Source organism: Mustela lutreola, chromosome 15 (assembly GCF_030435805.1).
Source record: "Mustela lutreola isolate mMusLut2 chromosome 15, mMusLut2.pri, whole genome shotgun sequence".
Taxonomy (NCBI): domain Eukaryota; kingdom Metazoa; phylum Chordata; class Mammalia; order Carnivora; family Mustelidae; genus Mustela; species Mustela lutreola.
Genome location: NC_081304.1, coordinates 57,361,165 through 57,386,749, shown reverse-complemented (window position 1 = coordinate 57,386,749; position 25,585 = coordinate 57,361,165). Strand labels below are relative to the sequence as shown.

The 25,585-nt window shown below is 43.3% G+C and overlaps 2 protein-coding genes across 6 annotated transcripts in view; one reads left to right on the top strand and one right to left on the bottom strand.

The window, feature by feature from the left end:
• STX8 (syntaxin 8) overlaps nt 1–21,338 on the bottom strand; it is a 244,800-nt gene extending 223,462 nt beyond the window's left edge. For 3 of the 5 annotated variants that reach the window (XM_059148483.1, XM_059148481.1, XM_059148482.1), the window contains exons 1-3: nt 21,228–21,337; nt 15,563–15,662; nt 7,953–8,047 (exon numbers count right to left, since the gene is read on the bottom strand). In XM_059148483.1, coding sequence (XP_059004466.1) covers nt 7,953–8,047; nt 15,563–15,662; nt 21,228–21,244 — 212 coding nt within the window. In that variant the 5' untranslated portion in view covers nt 21,245–21,337. Of the gene's footprint in view, nt 1–7,952; nt 8,048–15,562; nt 15,663–21,227 lie in introns of all 5 variants that reach the window. The other 2 variants (XR_009347944.1, XM_059148484.1) reach the window with 1 other exon arrangement.
• Nucleotides 21,339–21,852: 514 nt separating this feature from the next.
• Nucleotides 21,853–25,585, top strand: part of CFAP52 (cilia and flagella associated protein 52) — a 36,474-nt gene continuing 32,741 nt past the window's right edge. The window contains exon 1 of the mRNA XM_059148480.1: nt 21,853–22,075. Coding sequence (XP_059004463.1) covers nt 22,006–22,075 — 70 coding nt within the window. The 5' untranslated portion in view covers nt 21,853–22,005. The remainder of the gene's footprint in view (nt 22,076–25,585) is intronic.

Genomic DNA, 25,585 nt, shown 5'->3' with positions numbered 1-25,585 from the left:
GTTTCAGATGATTAAAATAAGTCAATAAATAAATGAATGAATTCTCTGAATATTCCAGAATGCCACACTACCCCCACGGAAAATTGCTACCATTGCTCTTCCATTTCATTCTTGCCCATATGTCACTATGCCCCCAACTACGCCATCTGGGAAACTGTAAGGTAGCAACTGCAACTAAGAAACAGCAGGCTGGGGATGCCTGGGTGGCTCAGTTGGTTAAGCAGCTGCCTTCGGCTCAGGTCATGATCCCAGAGTCCTGGGATCAAGTCCCACATCGGGCTCCTTGCTCCGCAGGGAGCCTGCTTCTCCCTCTGCCACTCTGCCTGCCTGTGCTCTCTCTCCCTCTCTCTCTCTGAGAAATAATTAAATAAAATCTTTAAAAAAAAAAAAAAAAAGAAACAGTGGGCTGGGCATCGGACTTGGCTCAGGTCATGATCTCAGGGTCATGAGACTGAGCCCCGCTTTGGGATCCACGCTGAGTGGGGAGCCTGCTTGAGATTCTCTTTCCCTCTCCCACAGCCCCTCCCCCTGTTCATGCTCTCTTTCTCTAAAGTAAATTTAAAAATCATAAAAAAAATAAAAGGCCAAACATCTGCCTTTTGATCAATGCCAACATCAGGAAAAAGTGTTGATGTTTCCTTTAGGGACAGACTGTCGACAGAGCAGAAGGCAAGAGAAGTTCTTCAGTGGGGAGGGAGAAGGAGGGGACAAGCTTTCAGAAGCTATGGCATGAATTATATGGGACAAAATGGGAATTTTAATTTGCAGAAACTATTAATTACATCACAGTACTAATTCGCTTTGTCCTGTGCCCTATGCTCGGCCTGCTCTGGCAACAAAAGCTGAACCCCCATCCATTCTTAAAATCAAAGTCAGAGTACACTGGCTCAGGATTTAAAGATTTTTTAAAAAATTATAAAAGTATCATTAGAGAAAACAGAAGGGGAACTTTTTGATAATCTTGGAGTAGGAGAAATCTTACTCGTCGAGACTGAAAACGTAGAGGCCATGAAGGAAAAGACAAATCTGACTACATAAAAATTGTAAATATCTGCAAATGATAAATTTGTAAATATCTGCAAAATAAATTTATCAGTGACAAATGAAAAGAAAGGCAAAGGTGAAACGGAGCACAGAAGAAACCGTAATAATAACAAAAGTATTCAATTTTACGTTAGTCCAAGAAATGCAAATGGAAACACAGTATCATTTTCACCCATCAGTTAGGAAGCGTGACCAGGAAGTTCTGGAAAGGGCAGAGGGAGCACCCACTGATACTCCTGGTGAGAATGTAAACCAGCTCAGCCAATGGCCAGACTGCCTTCTCAATGTCATAGCATTCAGAAGATACATTCCTTCAACAGGACCTTCTGCAGATACAGTCACACGTCTACACCAAGACTTCAGAGCAGAGATGTTCACGGCAGCATTGTTTATAACAGCCAAAGAGCAGAAATGTCCTGCCGTCCACTAATAAGGAATTAGCACAACCCCACAGTGGAAGGTTTTGTAGCCTAGAAGAAAAGAGTAGCAACGCTCTTTATGGACTGAAAGATAGTAATTAACATTGCCAAGGGCTTACTAAGTACTTACATGTATTAGCTGATATGGAAACATCTCTAAAACACAGTGTTAACACAAAACAAAAGAAAAAGCAGCAGCAAAAAGTTAAAGAGTGGATGGTGTCTTCCCCTGCATTTAAAAAATACTCAGCAGGACACACATATTTGTCTATTTACTCGGGAAATTTCTGGAAGGATACATAACAACTGCTTCCAAAGAGGAAGAACTGGGGATTCAGGGTGTTAGGGAGTATCCTGTTCATGAAGTATCGTGTTGTATTGTGTGCCAATCATAATGCTAGTTAATAAAATTAGAAGGTGCTTTTATAATAAAAACAGGAAAGAAAGGTTTTAAAATATAGCAGACACCTGTTATAGTATCAAGCTTGTTAAGCATGAACTTTAAGTCACATCAATTTCAAGAGCGGTAAAGCGTGGTGATCGTGTTTTGTAGGTTAGCAGCTAAAGAACAGAATCACAGATGGTTATGGCTACAAGAGACCTTAGCATTCCCCTAAGCTGGCTGGGGTTCTTCTGGTTCTCCCGACTACTAGCTTGTCCCAGTGTGGTTAGTGACAATGCTGGGCAAGAGCCCAATTCATTCTGCTTTAGGTCAGGGTTTGTCTACCACATTGGGCTGACCTTGACCACCAAACCTTCTGTGGGCTTCTCCACCCTGGGGCTCCCAGGACTGCCCACTTAACTTTGCCACTGCTCAGCATCCTGCTAAAGTCAGTAACAAGACGAGTAATACTAATTCAGAACCTCCCCAGAGACTCCCTGCTAACCTGGGAAGCCCGGACGTTTAAGCAATTAGGAATGCCCTCCTCCTTTTTTAATTTGTATTTTAATCTACTGAGAGGACACAGCATAAGGAGATGGAGGGAAGAGGGCAAAAGGAGAAATCATAAATTAATAGCCCCTCTGCATGGCGCACTTATTACGTGGGGGTGTGGTTAACAAGAGGTCCAAGCAGAAAATAGGGCACACAGTCAGCGGCCAGTGCTGGGACTGCCTCCTCCACCAACTGGAAGAATAACCAAGGAGAAAGGTCGGAAGACAGACAAAACCATAGTACTTCGTCATCGGCTAGGCTGGTCTTACACATAAAGACAAGTGATGGGGATGTAGGTAAGGTTGTACGAGATGGGATGCAGACTTCATACTACTAGTACTTGCTACCAAGGCACATTAGCAAAGTTTCCCTGCTGTACTCCATCAGCACTTGGATCCTAAGAGGAAGGGGAACCAAAATGCTGCTGGTCCTTCAGGATGCCCCACCCCACTCCAGCTTCTAGATTTTCTATTTAGTAGAAAGGCTTAAGGATTTTGACAAGTCTGGGACACCTGGGTGGCTCAGATGGTTAAGCATCACCTTCGGCTCAGGTCCTGATCTCCAGGTCCTGGGATCGAGTCCCAGGTGGGGCCCCCAGCTCAGCAGGGAGCCTGCTTTTCCCTCTCCCTCTGCCTCACCCCTGCTTGTGCTCCCTCTCTCTCTCAAATGAATAAACAAAATCTTTAAAAAAAAAAAAAAAAAGAATTTTGGCAAGTCGTGCTTGTGAATTCATCACTCTGGAGAAGGAAGAAGTTTTCAGACACACTTATTTTTTGGTGCCTTAACAGAAGAGTTGCAAGAGGACAGTTTAAGGTCCTAGAGGCCAGACTTCTCCAGCTCACGTGCATTGCATCCTTTTTTTAAGTTAACAAACTGCACTGAATATTTTTCATGTACCAGACTAGGTCCTTACCTCCCTCAAAGCACTGACCACATCTTGCAAGCACTATTTCAATACTGTCATTTTTTGTGCTTTGATATAACTTCTTTACATGATGATGAACCCTGTAAGGACTACCTGTCAGTTCCCACAGTAGCAGGGATCAAAACAGTAAATAGCAGGTAATCCTCAAGGGGGGCTGACTACACACCGAGCACCCGCCCTGCACATCACTGAATCCTGCCGACAATCCTATAAGCCAGGGGTACTTTTACTACTCCTATATCCAGATGAAAAAACCACACACACACAAAACCCAAGGTACAAAGAGGTTAAGTAACTTGTCTGAGGTCACACGGTTAGTAAATGTTGAAAGCTACCTTGTATGCAACACCCCCCCCCCCAGTAGGAGGGGCTGGTCCCATGAGGTGCTCTAAATTGATTCCCTGCAGCTTTTTCTTTTTTCTTTTCTTTTTTTTGAAGATTTATTTATTTGACAGACAGAGATCACAAGTAGACAGAGAGACAGGCAGAGAGAAGGAAGAAACAGGCTCCCTGCTGAGCAGAGAGCCCAATGCAGGGCCTCGATCCTAGGACCCTGAGATCATGACCTGAACCAAGGGGCAGAGGCTTTAACCCACTGAGCCACCCAGGCGCCCCCGGCAGCTTTTTGAACAACCTGGCAATGTATGCGTATTTAGTCCTCCTCTAGACAGACACGAAAGTCTAGAAAGGTGAAGTTGCTCTTTGGCCTTGAGGAAGTACCAGAGCTCATTCAATCTCAGCTCTGTCTGGTTCCAAAGCCGGGCCGTTGCCGCTAGACTGCAGCAGAAATACTTCCAGACAAATTGGGGGGGCGGGTGATGGCAGACTTCATAAAAGTTACGTACATGCATTTTGCCAGGTATCTGAAACAACCACAACAGACAAAACTGCCATCCACCTTTACTACCCAGGGAACAAAGCAAGGAGACCTTAATGTGGAAAACTGCAAAGGTCACGAGACTACAAATCAGAAAATCCCTACTGACCTCAACACCGTCCTGTCCTCACTTTCCTCACCATTCCAGGCACCAGTGAAAAACATCAAGTACAAATACAGTGTTTGGGAACCACCTGACGTCCCCTGGAGCCCCAGGGGCTCTCCCCAGCAGCTTCCTGGTTAGCCCCCAGCACCTGCCTTCATGCAGTTACAGTGATGGCTACACCTATCCACCCACCTGTCTGTCTCTCTCCCCACCAAAAAGACAAAGGGGAGAAAAGTTATTTATAGTTTTTAAAAAATCATTTCTATAGGACTTTTCCCAAGACCCAAAATACCTTTTTATACTGAGCCCCTCTGTAAAGAGACTTTTTTTTTTTTAAAATTCTCCTTCAACTTATAAAGGTGCTGCCTTTGAGAACCCAACAAAAAGACAAGCTGCACATTAGGCCAATTCTAAGAATAATTTCACTTCTACCTGACATTTCACAGGCGGCCCTCCTGTGGCCCAGGACTTTTCTCAACCAGCGGGGTAATGAACAATTCCTGTCTCCAAGAAACACGGTGAATAGAAATTAATGGTATTCAGTAATTTTAAATTCTCTGGCTGCAGGACTTTGGTTTATGAATTGCAAACTAACCAATTCAAAAGCACGCGACTTTCAATTTCACTCCACATTTATTCTTGCCAGGAGAAAATACTTTTTCCAAGAAAAAGCAGTAACATCTTATGCCTTCACTCCGTGAGTTTAATTGTTTGGAAGGCATTTTCTGAGGACTTATCTTTCTGGCAAACCGTAGTGTTCTTTGGAAAACTGCACAAATGCATAAATTTACTAGGTGAAGTGCCATAAACCCTCAACTACCCGACACAGTAAGGACATGTGGTATTCAAATATTCCCATTAAAAAAGTCACCCAACATTAATTAGGCCTCCAAAAAAAAAAAAGGATTAAACAGTCACTCTGTTGGCGATTTACAGACAAAAATTTTTCTAAGAATTACAACATCATAAAGTATACCTAATAAACCACAGTGAACAGTGTTTAAGCTTTCTGATGATTAAGAAGGGTCTCAAGGATTTGCATTATAAACAGGATTTGTCTTGGCATCAGAGCAACATGCCCATTATTAGGGAATTCTAGTGGAAGACGTTCCAGGTGACAGATGACTGTATTATTTCTACTAAAGTAGAATTCGGTTTTTAAACAACTGGCTTTGGGGCCAGACAGCCCTGACTCTGCGTCCGCACTCTTCCATTTCCCAGCTGTGGGGTCTGGGGCAAGTTCCTTCAGTCCTCAGATTCCTCTCCCCGTGTAAAACTTTCCTCTGCTGCGATGTGGGATTTGTTTTCCAGCTCTACCCGTGAGCTGGTATGCAAAGGTTGACCTGGGCTCTGTACCTTTTTGGTAAAGAAAATAACGAACCACCCACAGAAGTAGCTATCCCATATGGCTTAAATCTGGAAATAGCTGGGAAGATGAAAGGCAAGGGAAGGGAAGATGTGGGGAACAGAAAGGGAATTAAAAAGAGGCCTTCATAATGCAGAAACTACCTCCTTTCCATCAAAAGAAATGGTCTCCCTGAAAACGCAGAAGACCTGAGCGCCCCCTTGGGGTAGGAGACAGGAATTCCATCTTTAGTACGGGTTGCATTTCCAGCAAGAGATCCAACTATTTGAAAAAAATCCTTAATATTTCAAAGAATGCTGTTACAGTCCAGCTGAGTTTCTGCTTTATCCTACAACATTCTAAATTATCCACAGTCATGTCCTTAAATATTTTCATAATGTGTTTAATAACTCTGTTCTATATTTTAAAACATTTTTATATATTTTTCATGCTTCGTTCAGCAAATTCTGAGATGACCACAAAACCAAAGTCTATGAGATTTCAAAAGATGGTCAGGTTGAAAGCACTCGGAACAAAGTCAAGGCAATTATTACAGCCACATGCTCCTCCTTAACTAATAATGAGCAGAAGTTACTAATATAAAATGGTTAGAGTGCTTCATTTGTTTCTTTTTTGTCCTGTAGTTTAGCACATAAATATCATAAGGGGCATAATAATCAGTAACCTTGATGGATAGCAAATACACAGTTGCTAATATTAAATCATGAAAGGACTATTTAACATAGGTGCTTTAGGTTAACAAGAAAATGAGCGCACGTAGCTGGACATCACTTGTGGACACTAGCCAGGCCGACTGCAAACCATCTGAAGTCGACATATTGGGACTTGTTGATTTTGATAAAATAAAAACCGTTTGATAATAGATGTGTAGGGGGTGCCTGGGTGGCTCGGTCAGTTAAGAATCTGCCTTCAGCTCAGATCATGATCTTAGAGTTCTGGGATCCCGCCACCTTGGTGGGCTCCCGCCACCTTGGTGGGCTCCCTGCTCAGTGGGGAGTCTGCTTCTCCCTCGCCCTCTGCAGCTCTCCCCGCACACATGCACATGCTTGCTCTCACTCTCCCAAATAAATAAAATCTTAAAATATGTGTGTGTGTGTATACATATATATGTGATAGATATACAGGAATAAATAATACCAGATAGAGGTTAAAGTCACAAACTAAATGTATTAGAATATTCCAGATGTCTTAAAAATAAGCCCCCCACTGTTTACTGAAATTAAACTTTTACCTGAAACCTTAGTGTGTTAGTAACTGAGTATCTACAACTGAGTATCTACTCACGCAATTAATCTAAACAAACCTCCCTCCAGCATATGCTCCCTGGTAGCATAAAGGGGTGACGCTTGGGGAAAATAATGGTTCAAACATTTTCTATTATTTTGCCAAAAAGCTAGATTCCTACACTCTCCCACTGAAAAGCAGTAATAACCATTTCTTTAGATACTCAAATCTGGCTTTTTGGCATGAACTGGTAATTTGAGGAAACGATGAGAGGTTAAGAGAGGAGCACTGTGCGGCCAGTTTTCAAACCGAGATAAACTCAGGTGCAAAGGACTAGTTTAGGTAACGGGTCACAGGTGTTTTCCTCAACTGATCGGATTATGAACTTCTTAAAAAAAAAAAAAGTTTCAACACTTGACAGTGTTGGTGGGAGGTTGAAATGGGGCACAACTTGCTTCAGGCCAGGACTCTCTGCCCGCCCCTCCCCGGCCCCCAAACTCCCAAACCAGGGGCAAGCGTCTGTGCTTCTCGAAGAGTAAGAAGGTGAACGAGTCCCATCTCAATAACCTACATAAACAGGGGAAAATCCCCAAAGATGTACGATTTCTACTGCTACTGGCCTCTTGGAAAAGAAAACGGACCAGTCATAACTCTGGCCACTCCAGCATCGCCACAGCTGAGGTTATGGTAGAAGGTGCCCTCCCCTGTTGACACAGAGGCTCACCATCTCCAGGGCTGTCTAGACAGGGGGCAGCGTGGGGCTTGGTGCAAACACAGCCCCGGCAGAAAGCACTGGCTTCCTAGAGCATAGAGGTTACACCCAAGTCACACCCAAATAAGTGAACGCCTTCAGCGTATCTTGCTTTGCCAGCATATTGCCTGTGAACCACGTAACAGATCCTTAAAATAGAAATCGAGAAGATCGGCAATATTTTGGAAACCCAGGTCTTCCTCAAGCTGTGGAAAAAATCTGGGTGGCCCAGATTCCTTCCTTTCTTAAAATAAGACTGCGTTTCCTCCCACTCTAGAAAAGAGGTAGAAATGTTTACATGGATACATCTGATGTGTTGACACAGCTCTTAGCAGCAGGTCCTTCAAAAGGGCGATCTTGTCCTTCAGATTCTGCAACAAAGTTCTGATGGTCACAGTAAGCTGGAAAGAAAAGAACACATCCTCAGTATGCTGGTCCAGACCTGTGGGATTTACTACAAATATCCAGTAAACACACTGTCATTCCTTCAAGGGCGAGCAGGCAGAGATGTCTGACCTCCCAAGGACACCCGCAGGGCAGTAAGGCATCTGAATTTTGGTCCAGACACCCACCGAATGTATCCATTTTCTACTGTGACCAGGCAGTAATGGGGCCATACCTGAATAGGGAAACTGCCACTTGACCCTCACGGTCTGAATTCTGTCCTCTGAGCCTCTACCCTCCGATCCCATTTGTCTACCTTGGAGCCATGCAGGAACCTGGGTTCCCTAGTCTGCATTCACCAGCGAAAACCCCCCAGTTCCCCCGACCTTGCTTCAAATGACAAGCCATCGAGTTCCACTGCCACCGCAGCCAGTCTTGTTTAAACGCACTAGTGTATTTCAAACCCATGTAAAAGTTTTACAGCGGTGTGTTGTCCTTATACAACGTTAACCACACGTGACTGTTTTTCTGAGAGTGTGTGAATCTTCCCGATCATTCTACAGACCCCGAGGAAATTTTGGTTTGTGACCCTGAGTGCTGCCCTGAAGGATGGAGGGGGGTGGGGAGAGAGGCTCTCGGGAACTGAGAAATATGAAACATAAAACTGCCCATGTAAATTAAATCCAGTCAGCCATGGGTGAAATCAGAGATAATGTTTTCAAAAGACACGATCACAGGTTTCATTTGCTACCTTGTTTGGAGTAGCAATTACAAACCTGCAGTGGAAGGGAAGGGGCCTCCCTCCCAAGATTGGCAGGGTCACACTAAGGAGGAAAATAGCAGGACACAGAGGCTGGCTGAGGGCTACACACATCAAGCAGCCCTCAAAAGTATCGGGCAGCCAAGAAAAGTTTAATCTTAACTATTCTAATACCTCTTGGAACCATGGAAAACCACCTACAGTGTTTATGAGGAAATACCGAGGAAAGCAGATCTCCCCTCATTCAAGAAATAAAGAGCAAAACAAACAAACAAAAAAAGCAAAACACACCCCCGCCACACAAACACACATCCAAACTAAGAAAAGTCTACAAAACTAAAGCTCAAAATCATTCAAAAGACGAAAAAGAATGTAGCCATTAAAAAAATATGATTGGGGGCGCCTGGGTAGCTCAGTGGGTTAAAGCCTCTGCCTTCAGCTCAGGTCATGATCTCAGGGTCTTGAGATTGAGCCCCGCATTGGGCTCTCTGCTCAGCGGAGAGCCTGCTTCCTCCTCTCTCTCTCTGCCTGCCTCTCTGCCTACTTGTGATCTCTCTCTGTGTCAAATAAATAAATAAAATCTTTAAAAAAAAATACGATTGAAATCTCAATATGTTACCACAGAAAGAGAGCCATGATAATCTATTCAAAGAAAAAAAATCAAGTCATAAAATGAAATGTCATCCGTATTGAGAAAAAAATCAATCCAGGAACTAAATACTTAAAATGCCATGGGCCATTACCCCTAAGTAGTGGGATTTTAAAAATTTTTTATAAGAAAATGATTACTTTAATAATCGGGAAAAGTTTTCTATCATCATCATTTAACAGAAACTTCCCAAAGCACAGAAAAAGACAGAAAGTCTAATTTATATTTTAAGCTAACACAACCCTGGCAACAGGCACTGACAGAGATCTTGAGAAAAAAAGAAACCACATGCCAATCTCCCATAAGGATTATAAAATATAAAAGTCTTTTAAAAAGATTAGCAAAGCAAATTCAGAATGATGTTAAAATGATAGTATATCACTACCAAGAAGAATTTATCCTAGTAATTGCAGAACAGTTTGATGGTAGAAAATCTAATAATAAAGCTGACAGTGTTGGTGATTAATACAATATGGGGGGGGGGGTAACTAAAACCAAAACAGAGGGGCACTGGGGTGGCTCAGTGGACTAAAGCCTCTGCCTTCAACTCAGGTCATTATCCCAGGGTGTCCTAGGATAAAGCCCCGCATAGGGCTTTCTGCTCAGCAGAGAGTCTGCTTCTCCCTCCCTCTCTCTGCCTGCCTCTCTGCCTGCTTGTGATCTCTCTCTCTCTCTCTCCTTTCTCTGTTAAAGAAATAAATAAAATCTTTTAAAAATATATTAAAAAAAAAAAAAACAGAAACAATAAAAACTAAGAATGGAACGGTACTACCTTAACAACATTATTCAGCTTTGGTCTAGAAGTTCCAACCAATGCAATAAGATAAGTTAAAGAAATACACAGGGGCTGGAAGGAAGGAGAGGAAATTCAATATTTCCAAATGGATTCGTCTGTTTGGGAAAATTAAGTGAAGGCACTGACAGATTACTAGAAACAGGATAAGAAGTCAGTAATCAACTGTAAATTTAAAAAATCAAGGGCATTTCTATGTTTAAATAATAGGTCGGGAGACCTGTTTTTAATTATTAATTTTAAACATCATTAATAATGCCAACAAAAGGGCACCTGGGTGGCTCAGTGGGTTAAGCCGCTGCCTTCGGCTCAGGTCATGATCTCAGGGTCCTGGGATCGAGTCCCGCATCGGGCTCTCTGCTCAGCAGGGAGCCCGCTTCCTCCTCTCTCTCTGCCTGCCTCTCTGCCTACTTGTGATCTCTCTCTGTCAAATAAATAAATAAAATCTTTAAAAAAAAAAATAATGCCAACAAAATCTCAAAAATATCTAGTACGGTGCCCGGCACATAGTGATTGTGGAGTAATAATTGATGGAGGAATGAGTAAAAGGAAACACTTAATATTGTAAAAATGTAAATGTCCCCCAATTTAATCTTTAAATAAACGACATAACTATTCAAAGTCCCATCTGGAGTTCTTTTATTGGAAAAGAGGTGGTAATTGAGGCACAGTACAAAAGAACTTTAATTAAACTATGCAAAATTATTCTAAACCATGGATAAAGGGAAATATAGGAAGAAAAGGAATATGTGATGGACAGGGACTTTGACAATCAGTTCTGGAGTCTTTATAAAAACCACAATAGGAACAACAGAACAGAAGGTCCAGGAATGGTGCAGCCGCGCAAAAATTCAGTGAATGAAATACAGGATATTTCGTATCTTGGAGGGGGTAAGGTAGGGAATAATTTAGCAAATGGGAAAAAAAGTAAAATTAGATGCCCACAACATAACCAAAATAAACTTCAAATATTTTAACAATATGTGCTTAAAAATAAAAACTGAAGGAAAGCTTAAAGATTATTTAGGTGATCAGATAAAATATTTATACAGTCTCTGGCTATGAAAGATGTTTATCGCCATGATCTCTCCTCTTTCTAAAAGAAGAGACCATAAATAAAAATACTGAAAATTTTGGGGTGCCTGGGTGGCTCAGTTATTAAGTGACTGCCTTCGACTCAGGTCATGATCCCAGGGTCCTGGGATCAAGCCCCACAACGGGCTCCCTGCTTGGCGGGAAGCCTGCTTCTCCCTCTTCCACTCCCCCAGCTTGTGTTCCCTCTCTCGCTGTGTCTCTAATAAATAAATAAATAAAATCTTTTAAAAAATATTGAAAATTTCAAATCCAGTTTAAAAACAAGGGACGCCTGGGTGGCTCAGTTGGTTGGACGACTGCCTTCGGCTCAGGTCATGATCCCGGAGTCCTGGGATCGAGTCCCGCATCAGGCTCCCAGCTCCACGGGGAGTCTGCTTCTCCCTCTGACCTTCTCCTCGCTCATGCTCTCTCTCACTGTCTCTCTCTCAAATAAATAAAATCTTAAAAAAAAAAAAAACAAGTACATGTCTAAAAAATGTCATTTATAAAATAAAAAGCCAAACTAAGAGAAAAAATACTGATACCAAATATGCCAGATCAAGCTTGAATATAGTCAACATACACATAAAGAACACGGAGATTAAGAAATAACAGGTTAGGGGATCAAGCCCCACATTGGGCTTCCTGCTCAGCAGGAAGCCTGCTTCTCCCTCTTCTGCTTGTATTCCCCTCTCGCAGTCTCTCTCTCTCTCTCTCAAATAAATAAAAATCTTTAAAAAATAAAGAAAAAAGAAATAACAGGTTAGATTAAGGACATATACCAGTAAGTCACAAAGGAAGAAATACAAGTATTCAATAAATAAAAACATGCTCAGTCACATAAATAATTTTAAAAATGCATAATAATCTATTGTATAATTTCACCTCCTAACAGAATGAGAAAGATTTGAAAAAGATAATCAGAATTGAAACAGACTTATATGTACAAGAGGCTTAAGATTTCATACGACCTAAATCCAGAAAGTCTACACTAAGAAACTTACTCTGACGTGGGCAATGATTTAGCCACACTGAAAACTCACTTACAATTGGAAATAATCAAACTATCCAAGAGGATGACACCAGCTAAATGAGATCTAAATGTAAAAAGTGAAACCACTGGTTTATTGCAAGAAAACAGGAATAAATGCCCTTACATCCCAGAATAGCAGAAGTTATAAATGAAAATGTGGAGGCATTTAAAGATCATTAGCCAACTCTGTTTAAAAAATCCAAAACTTTCACATGGCAGACGATACCATGGGCATAGCCAAACAACAAATGATAAAAAAAATAAGTTACAATCTATCGCCAAGAACTAAATCTCTGTATTATATAAGGAAATTATAGAGACTAAAAAGACCAACCACCCAATAAAAAAAACTGGGCAAAAGACAAGAACGTCTCAGAAAAATGTATGTAAATAATGTTTAAGCATGTGAAAACATACTTTCCTTGATTAGTAAATGAAAAATGCAAATCTGAAACTACACTGAAATACTATGTCTCACTTATCTGACCAGCAACAACTCCGGAGACTGACAACCCCATTTGTTGTGCTCTGCTGATCAGGGTACCAAAGGTAAGCACCCCTATGGAGGGGAATTCGGCAACAGGTGAAAAAAACCACATACATCCTAGTTCTGAGAATTCACCCTTGTAAAACACCTCCACAAACATAAGGTGGGGGGCGGGGGAGCATAAAGGTATTTACTGCAGCATGTTTCATAACAGCAAAAGTGTAGAAACAATCCAAACACCCATCCTTAGGTTAAATGTGCCACAGCGTATCCATGCAGGAGAGTATTATACAGCCCAAAAGAAGAACAGCAAAAATCTAAGTAAATAAATATGGAGGGATCACCACGATATAGTATTAAATGAAAAGAAAAAGATACACAAGAGTAACTTTTGTGTAAAAGCAAAAGAAATGAGAACACACACAAACATACGGATGTTTATTTCTGCAAAAAGTTAACACGGGAAAAATAAACCAAATTTAATGAAAATGGTTACATATAAGAAGTACTAAAAATTAGGGGCGCCTGGGGGGCTCAGTGGGTTAAGCCTCTACCTTCGGCTCAGGTCATGATCTCAGGGTCCTGAGATCGAGCCCACATCAGGCTCTCTGCTCAGCGGGGAGCCTGCTTCCTCCTCTCTCTCTGCCTGCCTCTCGGCCTACTTGTGATCTGTCAAATAAATAAATAAAATCTTTATTAAAAAAAAGAAGTACTAAAAATTAATATAATAAACCCATAATTTTATGGTCAATTAATCTCTGACAAAGCAGGAAAGAATACCCAATGGGAAAAAATACAGTCTCCTCAGCAAACTGTGTCAGGAAAATTGGACAACAAAATGCAGAAGAAGGACACTGGACCACTCTCTTACACCACACAAAAAAATAAGCTCAAAATGGATTAAAGACTTAAATATGAGGCCTAAAACCATAAAAATCCTGAAAGAGAGCACAGGCAGTACAAACTGGCAGTAGCAATGCTTTTCACAACACTTTTCTAGATACCTCTCCTATGGCAAGACAAATAAAAGCAAAAATAAACCACTGGGAGAACATCAAAGCAAAAAGTGTCTGCACAGCAAAGGAAACAATCAACAAAACAAAGAAGCAATCTCCTGAGTGGGAGGAGATATTTGCAAAGGACATATCTGATAAGGGATTAGTATCCAAAATTTATAAAGAACTGATACAATCCAACACCCCCAAAACAAATAATCCAATTAAAAACGAGCAGACGACATGAACAGACATTTCCCCAAAGAAGACATCCAGATGGCCAAGAGACACATGAAAAGATGCTCAGTGGGACTCATCATCAGGGAAATGCAAATCAAAACTGCAAGGTATCACCTCACACCCAGCAGCACGGCTAAAATCAACACAAGAAACAAAAGTGTTGGCAAGGATGAGGAGAAAAAGGAATCCTCTTGTGTTGTTGTTGGGAATGCAAACCAGTGCAGTCACTGTGGAAAATAGTATGGAGGCTCCTCAAAAAGTTAAAAATAAAACTTTCCAATGATCCAGTAATCACCCTACTGGGTATTTACCCAAAGAATACAAAAACACAAATTCGAAGGGGTACATGCACCCCAATGTTTACAGCAGATTTACTTACAACAGACAAGCTGTGGAGGCAGCCCAAGTGTCCACTGGTAGATGAATGGATAAAGAAGTGATACAGATACACTGGAATATTACTCAGCCATAAAAAAGGAATGAAATCTTGCCATTTGCAACATGGATGGAGCTAGAACATGAGATAAGTCAGAGAAAGATAAATACCATATGATTTCACTCACAGGTGGAATCTTAGAAACAAAACAAAGAAACAAAGGGAAAACGAAAAAGAGACAAATCAAGAAACAGACTCAACTGCAGAGAACAAACTGGTGGTTATCATAGGACAGGTGGGTGGGGAGATGGGGGACATAAGTGATGGGGATTCAAGAGTAACCCAAAAATGAATAAAAACAAATGCAAAGGATAGCATAAAACACAGGGAAAAAGGATCCATTTTAGTAACTTTAGAACAGAATAACCTCAGTATTAATAGTGGGATATTAGTTTTAAAAAGTTAAAAAAAATAAAGACAAATTCAAAGGTAGTGTTTGTGGCAGTACTTGTGTAGTAATCCTGAAACTGTCTTCTGTAAACAATAAAAGACCAAGTGGGCAAAAAGAGATCATAGTTTTTGGAAACCAAAATTCTGACTGCTGGAAAAGAAAAATACAAATTTAGAATGGGGAAGGTTGGAAAGAGACATGGTGTTGGACTGGGATCAAAGGTGCTAAAATGAACTCATGAGCGTCTAAAAAATAGATTTCCTAGTCAAATCCTGCCACTGTTTTTGTAGCACCTGTAAGCTATTTACATTTTTACGCGTAAAATGTAAAAAAAAAAAAAAAAAAAAGGTTATTATCCTTTTGGCAAGAACAGATCTTCCAAGAGGTCAAGACGTCACCTCTTGTCCTGCAAAGCCTGGGAGATTCATTGTCTGGGGTTTGAACTAGACTATGAAATTGTCAGATACTTGTAAGGGGAAGTAGGAGACATTAAACAAGTGTCACGCTTCATTTAGTCTTAGTCGTAACGAGCATCTGATTGGTTATAATGTCAATTCCACTGTCTCACTCACACACATGCGTGCGCACACACACGGAACCTCAGCAGGAGGAGGGTTTTCAGACCTCCAAGCTCAAACAAATCACTTCAAGTACTAACTCTCTCCTGGTCTTACCCTGATTGTATTTTCACCATTTCTTTCATACTGATTTTGCTGTTGGATTTTCTCGGCAATCTCTTGTGCAATTTGGCAGGTAGAATCGTATGTGGAGAACCTGCATCAAAGTCGTAAAGGGAGAAGAAGGTTTAAGGTTCTTTAAAAGAAGACATCCATGTTATCTGCGTTTCAGTTTTATTAATTCTAGCCACGGATTCAAACAGGAGGGGAGGGTAGTAATAGCGACAGTCATAGGGACGCGTGTTGCTATTACAGTAAGTACAATGTGCTGGGCTCTATCCTGAATGCTTCTTTCGTAATAATTCACTTAATCCACACAAAAACACAAGGAGACAGGTCCCACTTCCATCTCCACCTTCCAAGGCAGAAAATCAGGCACAAAGAGGTAGAGAGACTTGCCCAGGTGGTACCCCAGCTGTAAACCAAGGCTGTCCGGCCCTGAGCCTCTGCTCCTAACCACCTTGCCATTCTGTCCATGGCTATGTGTCTGAATCCATTCACTTCCAGAACATTCGGCAAATGTTTATGGAGGACCTCCGCTTGCCAAGCACTACTACAGGCCCTGGAGATCAGAGCAGTGACACAACAGACAAGGTCCCTTGCTCAAGATGCTTAGCGAAGGGAGAAAAAGCAGAGGATAAACACGTAGTATATCAAGCACTAAGAAGAAAAATAAGGCAGGATAAGAGAACAGAGAGTTTCAGGCAAGGTGAGGAAGGAGCCAGCAGGGGAAGAACTTTACAAAACAGGCACAGGAAGTACTATTTATCCTAAAACAAAATGCTCTGGGGACATGGGAAACACACCCTCCCGACAACTAAACTTACGAGAACTCTCTCAGAGCATTTGCTGAGTTTCTATTTTGTACTCATAGCGTTTGAGGCTTTGGAAAACTCACAATGAATTCCCAGTTGTCTCTCATTTTGCCCTTTTGTGACAAAATACTGTCAAACATTTTTTTAAAAAATATTTGTGGAGAGAGAGTCAGAGGCAATATTAAATAAATGTGACCAAATCACATTTCTATCTGTTTCACAGAGAAAAGCTAGGTGCGTGCACACACTGCGTCTCCCCTACTAGGTGGTCTGCTCCGTACAACCAACCTATTTCCCAGCACTGTCCCAGCACCAAATACTGAAAACTGCTACTGGTCCTAACGATCCCATTTCTGCTTGAAAAAGTAAAATGATCCATTTCTCAAAATCTCTGAACTCCCACACAGTATTCGTACACTGAGGCAACTTGGCAAATGTGTTTTTCAGTGATGGAAAAAACAATCTCCAATCGCTTCCCTTGGCAATCTTTCTACAGTAATTCCAGCAGTGGGGGACAGTCGAGCCCTTGATCTGGGCCAGGTCCTGGGTGAAAAATGTTACATTCTGAACTTCACATGCCAAGAAGCACGATCTTTAGCAACTCCCCACTACACAGTAAAGCAGCCTCATGCAAATATTCATGGTTAAGTGTGTGTATGTTCACGAATACAAAAAACAGCAGGGGATACAACACATAATTAAGAGAATAGGAGGAAGGGGTGCCTGGTGCTCAGTCGGTTAAGTGACTGACTGTTGATTTCAGCTCAGGTCATGATCTCAAGGTCGTGAGATCACACCCCAGGTCCGGCTCTGGCCTGAGCACAGAGCTTGCTTGAGATTCTCTCTCCCTCTCCCTCTGCCCCTTCCACCAATCCAAAAGAAAAGAAAGAAAAGAAAAGAAAAGAAAAGAAAAGAAAAGAAAAAGAAAACAGGCTGGTAAGGAAACTGGTCCTGGCTCCAGCTCTGCCACATCTTCCCTTCTCCCCGCCCATATCGTCCTCTCTGAAAAGAGGAGCTTAGGTCTGGCTCTGCGGCCCCATACCACACCTATGAAAAGTAATAAGGTGTGACACAGCAGCTCCTTCCAAATGAAGACCGGAAACGAGAGTAACTGATGGCCTAGGGCACTCAGACTTGACCAGGCTGGGCCAAAAGGGCACATCATGGGCTGAACTACAAGGCTGAAGCAGGAGGGAGGGGCACGTCCTTGACTTGGCAAAAGGCCCAAGGAGCAAGCAAGGGTGAAAGGAAGGAAATGGAAGGACATGTGCCTGGTGCATTTGGCTGAGCCGCCCTGGGTGGGCGGATTCGACATCAAAGGGCACAGATACATGGAAGCTAGTTTCTGCAGAGCCCTGAACACCAGAGTAATCAGTTGAGACTTTTGAAAGAGGGCTTTAGAGCTGTAGGGGACCCTTTCACACATCGAGTGAGCCCTTGAAGAGGTTCTGTGAAATGCAGAAGGCCAAAACCCCAGATAACTCGCTCCCACTCCCCACCTTCCCATGTTGGCTTTGGAGAGCAATGGTCCTAAAACTTTTCTAGGGCTGGACTCACCAGGGGAATCTTCAAACAACAACATCACAGCCAAGTCCTGGCCCCCAGCCCCATGCATTCTGCTTGAACTTGAATGGGGCTCAACCTGGACACGAGGAACTGTGAAAGCTCCCCTGGGTCTTCCGATCTGTACCTAGAGGTCATGGGCAGCCTCATCAGGGTATCAAGCATACAAGTGCCTAAGGTACTAGTTCAGGAATCTGCGTTCGGTTGCACAAATGGCTAGGCACGAGAGAGACGTGGGCGGGAGACAGGAAGACTTTTCCAGCTCTCCAATTCTAGAACGGGTCACCAGTATCTACTGCCTGCGAGGCACAGGGCTAAAAGGATGGGACCACAACATGAACAGATCACATAAAATTTAAGAGAAAAACCAAAGGCTTAATTATCTGATAGGAGGAGTGAAGAGAAAGAGGATGATTGGAGCTTCCAGGCCTGGGTGACTCAGAGGATGGTGATGCCAAAAGGCAGAGACAACGAATCCACAAAGAGGAGCAAAGAGAAGTTTCCAGACCATGGACTGATCTCCTGTTCTGGCACAAAAACACTTAACGCACAGTTAAATTCATATATGTATGAGATTTACTCAGGGAAAAAAAATCTCAGGGGGGAGAAAGATGTGGATGATGAAGTATGGGGGAATACTGGTAATTACAGGAATCCAGTGATGAGTATAAAGGGGTTATATTATACATTACACAGGGTCATAGTATGTATGATACTATCCCACTTTGCATGTATTTTACCTTCCATAACAATTTTTAGAAGGGACCCAAGAAAGGCCCAACCAGAATACAAAACTGGTAAGGTCTGTTAAACTGTAATTTTTCCAGAAATAATGTATCATCAACAAATATGTTGCCCCAGCAGTAAAGTTAATTAGCTTCAGCAAAGAACCACTTCAGAGGCAGTCATCCCTTGCTTCCTCCATTAAAAAGTGAGCTTGCCCCTTGCTCTGATACGCCATTAAAGCTGTCACTGCTATATTCCACTTTTTTTATTATTATGCTCAATTAGCCAACAAGCATTCCATTTTCAACATTAGGATATCACTCAGGAGTAAAGCATCATTGACCTATGGTTTTTCAAGAGCAGGAAGGCAAGGCTGTATGTAGTCAAGTCTGTTTTTATAGGTTTTGTCAAAGTCCCGTTCCGTACTCCCTTCGGCCCTCCTGACCAGCAATCCACTTTGCAAGATAGCTGATGCTAACCCAACAGAGTTCCCTCACTGTTTCACTGTCAGTAGTCAGGGGAGAAAGCTGCTGGGTCAAACTACTTGAGAGTACGAGGGAACGTGATGTGCTCTCAGCATAAACTGGAGAAGAGGCCTGGGGTCCAGTGATGGCTTCCAGCAATCTACATGGACAGCCACCTCTGAGCTTTACTTCCTACCTTATGTATAGTGAGGGGCTTAGCTCCCAGGAGGTGGAGGGCAATTTAGCAATACATATCAAGGGCCTTAAAAATATTCTTATCCTTCAATCCAATAGTTCCACTTCTAGGAAGCAAGTGGAGGAAATAAGGAATGGAACAAAAGGGAGTCTTTGTAATAGCTAAACAAACTCTAACATTACAAAGAGGTACAAAGAGGGAAATAATTAAATTATGGTTATTCATTATATGTACCATGCATTATTACGTACCATGAAAAAATCATCCTTTCTGTAAAAATTTTATGTCACGGAGATATGTGCTCTGCTTTGTGAAACACGCAGGTTTCCCTCACTATCCAAAAATAGTCTTCCTACAAAACCTTTCCTCAGCCGAAATGGTGTAAAAGCAAAGGGGCCAATTACCATAAATATATATGGAAACGTTTTTTGAGCTTTCCTAAACCCCCAAAAATAACCTCTCTGGGACTTTTCTGATACCTTGGGGGCACATCTTGCTAAGGGATACACAAAATAAACCAAGATAAAGCCCGGATGCTCGCAGATACATTTCAAAGCTATGAGAGCTGGATGCTGAGATGCAGAATGTAGTTTCCTGGAAGGAGCTTGGAGTGGGGGATCGCTCTCCTGGACCTGGGGAATGCAATGTCTCTATGACCTTTTGCTACAAAAGAAACACTGAAGGCTAGCTTTGCTTTCCCCTCTTTTTTCATAAAAGCAAAAACCCTCTTCTGATTTCTTTTGGTTAGCGAAAAGAAGTACTAAGGTAAGTCTTTCATAAAACCAAAGTAGCACAATGTAAAGTCTCAAGAAGCTGGAGATACTTGTACGTGATATATAATATATACGCATAGTATATACGCTTTCCTTTTAAAAATCAGTACCGGCTATTACTCCAAATGACAGAGCTGAAGATGTGGAGCTCTTTTTCTCTGGAAATGGTATTTTCTATCAGAGTGTACAACAGGTGTTAAAATTAGGTGGAAAAAAAATCATTAAATCAAGTGAGCCATTTGGCGCTGTTAACCCAGAGCGGAAGTAATGCTTTGATCCTGCAACCTATTCTAGTAGTCACAGTGCCTACAACTTAATTATAAATTATGCCAGAAATATTAACAAGAACTTTCCAGAGCTAGGATATGCTTTTAATCATTAAACCGAAAAACTCCAGTCCGACATGCAGGTAGCAAGATGTTCCTTAGGATCAGAACTTGCTTTTCATCATTCAGTCCTTGGGATGTAATTGTTGAAGAAATAACCCTTTCCAGCTTTTTTTTTTTTTTTTTTTTTTTTTTTTTTTTTTTTTTTAACTGCAGAGCTGCTGCAGCAGAAACAGCCTGACTCAGGGAAGGGTTAGCCGCCTTACAAACAAATGCGTAATTTCCCTCCCTGATTCCTCTAAGTTTTTTGAAGGGCCCACAAGATCTAGGTCCTAGTGCCAACTGGTTACTAACCGGCGGATGACCGTGGATTCTGAACCTCGGTTTTCTCAGACCCGGAGGTAAGAGGGGGGAGGTCACCCGATGCACCGGCGTTCCACAAAAAGGTGACTCGGACTTCACTCTCCCCGCAGTCCAAGGAAGCTTGCACCACCAGCCAGCTCTGCAGCAGGACGGGCGGGAAGTCCCCGCGGCCAGAGGCAGCCCAGAAGGACTAAACGCATGTGTCCGGGAGTCGGTACTCGTCCTCACCTCCCCAGTGTCCACCCGGTTCCCCTCCCGGGCCACCCCCGCGAGCACCGAGGTTGGCGGGACGCGGCGCGGTACCCCTGGGCACGGGAAGGCCCCTCCCCTTCTCCTGAGAGGCTCCCCCAGCCCCAAAGCTTGGCTACCGTCCGCTCCCCGGAAGCCCGGCCTCCCCCGCGGACCCTCGACGCGGCCGCCCTCACCCAGGGCTCACCAGGGGTCCGGGGCCATCGTGCAGTCTCCGCCCGCCGCCGCTGCTGTCGGACACTTCCTGCTCGCGGCAGCTGACTACGGCGGCCCGAGCGGCTCACACCCCGCGGTTCGACCGGGCGCGACCGCAACCCGGCGTTTGCCCGGGGAGCGTACACCTGGGGTTGGAAAGGATGATCGCGAAAGCGAAGCGGCCCCCGGGGAACGTCAGATTGGAGCAATCTAATCTAATCGGTTCCCCCTGAGGGACGCGAACAGCCTGGCCCAATGAAAATTAAACTGTTGGGCAAAAATCTGAGCATTTTCCCGGGAAGGTGGGCGCATCTCAACACTTCCAGCAGTTACCTGAATTTTCATCCCGCTTCAAAACAAAAACAAAACAAACAAACAAAAAACTGGACAGGGGGCACAGCGGCCCGACTGTGCTGTGTAAATTTACTAAAACTCACTTAGAGTGAACTTTATACGTAAAGTGATAGTTCAAAAAAGCTTAAAAATTCTTTTCAACCCTGCTTCCAACAAGGGACCCAAAGAAGTGGTCATTATATCAGTGCTTGATTCTATAGTTGCGAAAAAAGTCACAGATGCTTTCCGTGGAGGGAAAGCGTGCACTCAGCGACCTTAAATTTCCAGGGAAAGGGGAGTGGGGAAAGCCCACCTCGTTTTGCAGCGCGAGCTCGGGGCGCGGCAGCCCGGAGCGCATGCGCACGTCCGTTACCATACCGACTGGCAGACGCTACGCCGCGGTAAGCTGAGAGCGGGGAGAGCCCAAGCTCCTGGGGATGGAGAACCAAACTTCGCTCAAAGCCGAGGTGGCCGAGCTGGAGCTTGAGGCCGTGATTGGCTTCAACGGTGAGGCCTCGAGCGTGTCTGGGCTGGGCGGGTTGCGAGCCCCGGGGACGAGTAGCGCGAACGGGGACACCGGTGTGGGACCTCGGGTGCACCTGGAAGGCAGCGCGGGACACTGGCCAGGGCCAAGCTCTCTTCTGCCCCAGGGCCCCGGGGAGTCCCTTCCTCGCTCCAAGTCTCAGGAACTAGGAAGGCTTCGCAGCACCTAGAAAGGACAAGGGCCTCCTCCCCGGGATCGAGGATGAGTGGGGTGGCCGTAATCTTTCACCCCATGGTCAGCTCCACCTTGGCCATAAGCCCTCGCGCAGCCCCTAGAGCTGCCCGCCCCTCGGCCCCTGGGACCAAGAAACTCCTAGAACCCCAGCTGATGTGCTAATGAGAACGGGCTGGGGACTGAACGTGGGTGTGAGCAGCTGCTTTAGGGAATGGTCTTGTCCCCTAACCCAAGAATTCTTAATGGTGAGGATTTCAGACCCGGATAAAAGGCGGAGAGGACGCCAGGGGGAGCTGGAGAGGAAAGATGCTCGGGTCAGGGGAGACCTGCTGGTTCAGTTCACATCTTATTTAGGACTGCCTGTTATTTTGAAATTTAAGGGGTGGGTGGTGGGAGGAAGTGCTCTTGATGTTGGGTGTGAAGGAAGGAAACAAGCAATACGTTATGATTTAGAAAAAGTAAACCTTTTTAAAAAGTGCGTTGTGTTGCCTGGAAGTTTTAAAATTATGATAATGCAGATGCAGAACCATCAAAGATTAAAGTTTTTAGGCACATTCTGGGACTTGGCTCTTGACTCTTCGTTTTGGTTTAATAGTTTCTGAAAGAAAGTGGGCAGCTTAGTGCATCTGAGAAATCTTTGTAGCTGGTGACAAGGTCATTGGTAAAGAAAGAGAGTGAGTGACCTCTGAGTGCAGGGGGTCACCCCAGTGACCAGTGCAGAGCTTCCAAAACAGAGCTCTGCGACCGAGTTCATTCTGTTTTGTCGAGCTCTAAGAATAAATACCTAGCCCCTTATATTCCATTGCTTCCCATGGCCATGACAGAGGTTAGCTTTCGCATGGAAACAAATTAGAAGCCAATGCAAAGCCCCTTTTCTCATTTTCATGCTAGAACTCCTTGCAGAGTTACATTAAAGTTTATGAATTTCACCTTGAGAGTGTGAAAGTGTAATGGTGCTTGACTATTGTAGGTATTGTATTTTGATGGGAATTTATTATTTAAGCAAACCAAACATAGTTGTATGGCGTATTAAAGCATTTTATAAAGCTACAGTTATTAAGAATTTGATATTGGCACAAGAATAGCCACATTTATCAATTGACTGGAGTAGATAAGGCCATGTTTATCCTATCACGCGAAGAGTTTCTAAACTAAAAACAGCCACAATAGACCAACAGATCAAGGGTCTACAATCTATAGACTGTTGGCTTGGATTTTTTTTTTTTTAAGATTTTATTTATTTATTTATTTGACAGAGGGAGAGAGATCACAAGTAGGCAGAGAGGCAGGCAGAGAGAGAGGGGGAAGCAGGCTTACTGATACTGGGCTTGATCCCAGGACCCTGAGATCGTGACCTGGGCCAAAGGCAAAGGCTTAACCCACTGAGCCACCCAAGCGCCCCATGCTCTGATTTTAAAGTTTTACTAGAACCCAGCCATGCACATTTGTTGATATGTTGTCTATGGCCGCTTTTACACTATGGTAGCATACTTGAGTAACTGTGGTCCATGATGCCTACTGTCTGGCCCTTTATAGAAAATATTTGCTGACCCCTGAAATGGATAAAGGGTAAAGAAATATAAATGGCGGGGCACCTGGGTGGCTCAGAAGGTTAAAGCCGCTGCCTTCGGCTCAGGTTATGATCCCAGGGTCCTGGGATCGAGCCCCACATCAGGTTCTTTGCTCGACATGCAGGCTGCTTCCCCCTCTCTCTCTCTGCCTGCCTCTCTGCCTACTTGTGATCTCTCTCTATCAAATAAATAAAATAAAATCTTAAAAAAAAAAAGAAATATAAATGGCTACTAGCTCAAAATGTTTAAACAAGGGGCGCCTGGGTGGCTCGGCGGGTTACAGCCTCTGCCTCCGGCTAGGATCATGATCCCAGGGTCCTGGAATTGAGCCCCACATTGGGCTCTCTGCTCAGTGGGGAGCCTGCTTCCTCCTCTCTCTCTCTGCCGGCCTCTCTGCCTACTTGCGATCTCTGTCAAATAATCAAATAAAATCTTTTAAAAAATAGTTTTTAAAAAAGTTAAAACAAAACAGATAAAAAACCCTGCTATTAAAACCTTGACTCTTTTTTTCTCAGACGGGCAAAGCTACAAATAGAGATGACAGTAGGATAAGAATAACAAATGGCTCTGATTACTACTGCCAGAAGCATAAATTTTACAACCTTTTTGAAAGAGTTTTTGTAGTACCCATTAAGATTTCTAATGAGAATAATCTTGGGACTTCTAAAACTTGAGCCACTTACTCAAGTTTCCAAAAGAGGGATATCTCAGCGGCTCAGTTGGTTGAGCATCTGCCTTAGGCTCGGGTCATGATTCCGGGGTCCTGCATCGAGTCCCTCATGGGCTCCTTGCTCAGCAGGTAGTCTGCTTCTCCCTCTGCCTCTGCCTGCTCTGCCTGTTCTGCCTGCCACTCTCCATGCTTCTGATCTCTCTCTGACAAATAAATAAGAATCTTCTAAAAAAAAAAAAAAAAAGTTTCCAAAAGAACTATGTACTGTGGGATTCACTGTGGTACTCTGTATCATTGCCTATATACCGGAGGAAACCCACCTGTCCATTGGTTAGAAATTGGTTTAAAAACAATTGCAGAGCACCTGGGTGTCTCAGTGGGTTAAGCCTCTGCCTTCGACTTAGGTCATGATCTCAGGGTCCTGGAATCAAGCCCCACATCAGGCTTTCTGCTCAGCAGGGAGCCTGCTTCCCCCTCTCTCTCTCTGCCTGCCTCTCTACCTACTTGTGATCTCATTCTCTCTGTCAAATAAATAAATAAATAAATAAAATCCTTAAAAAAAAATTGCAGTCCAGCAGTGTTTTGGAACTAGATAGAGGTAGTGGTCCTTTGACAGTGTGTATGTACTAACTGTCCCTGGATCGTCCCCTGCTTCAAAATGGTTTATTTTATGTGAATTTCACCCCAGTAAATTATTTTTTAAATTATAGTCCTTTTGTACAAAATACTACATAACCCTTAAGAAAAATGAGATAGATCTATAGGGCAAGAACAAGGAAAGACGTGAAAGGTATGTTAGCTGTAAAACGCAACTTGCCCAATAGTACATGTGGTATGAGCATATTACAGTTTAAGTCTGTGTGTGTGTGTGTGTGTGTGTGTGTGAGAGAGAGAGAGAGAGAGAGGTGGGGAGTGGTGGACGTGAGTATATATGGAGAAAAGAGGGAAATGTGTTTATTCTAGGGGACATGTGTGATTTTGGCTACTCAACATCCCAATATCTTTTTATTTGAGGAGAATCCCAAGATAGGCCAAGAGGGGTATCTGCTGCCTTTGAT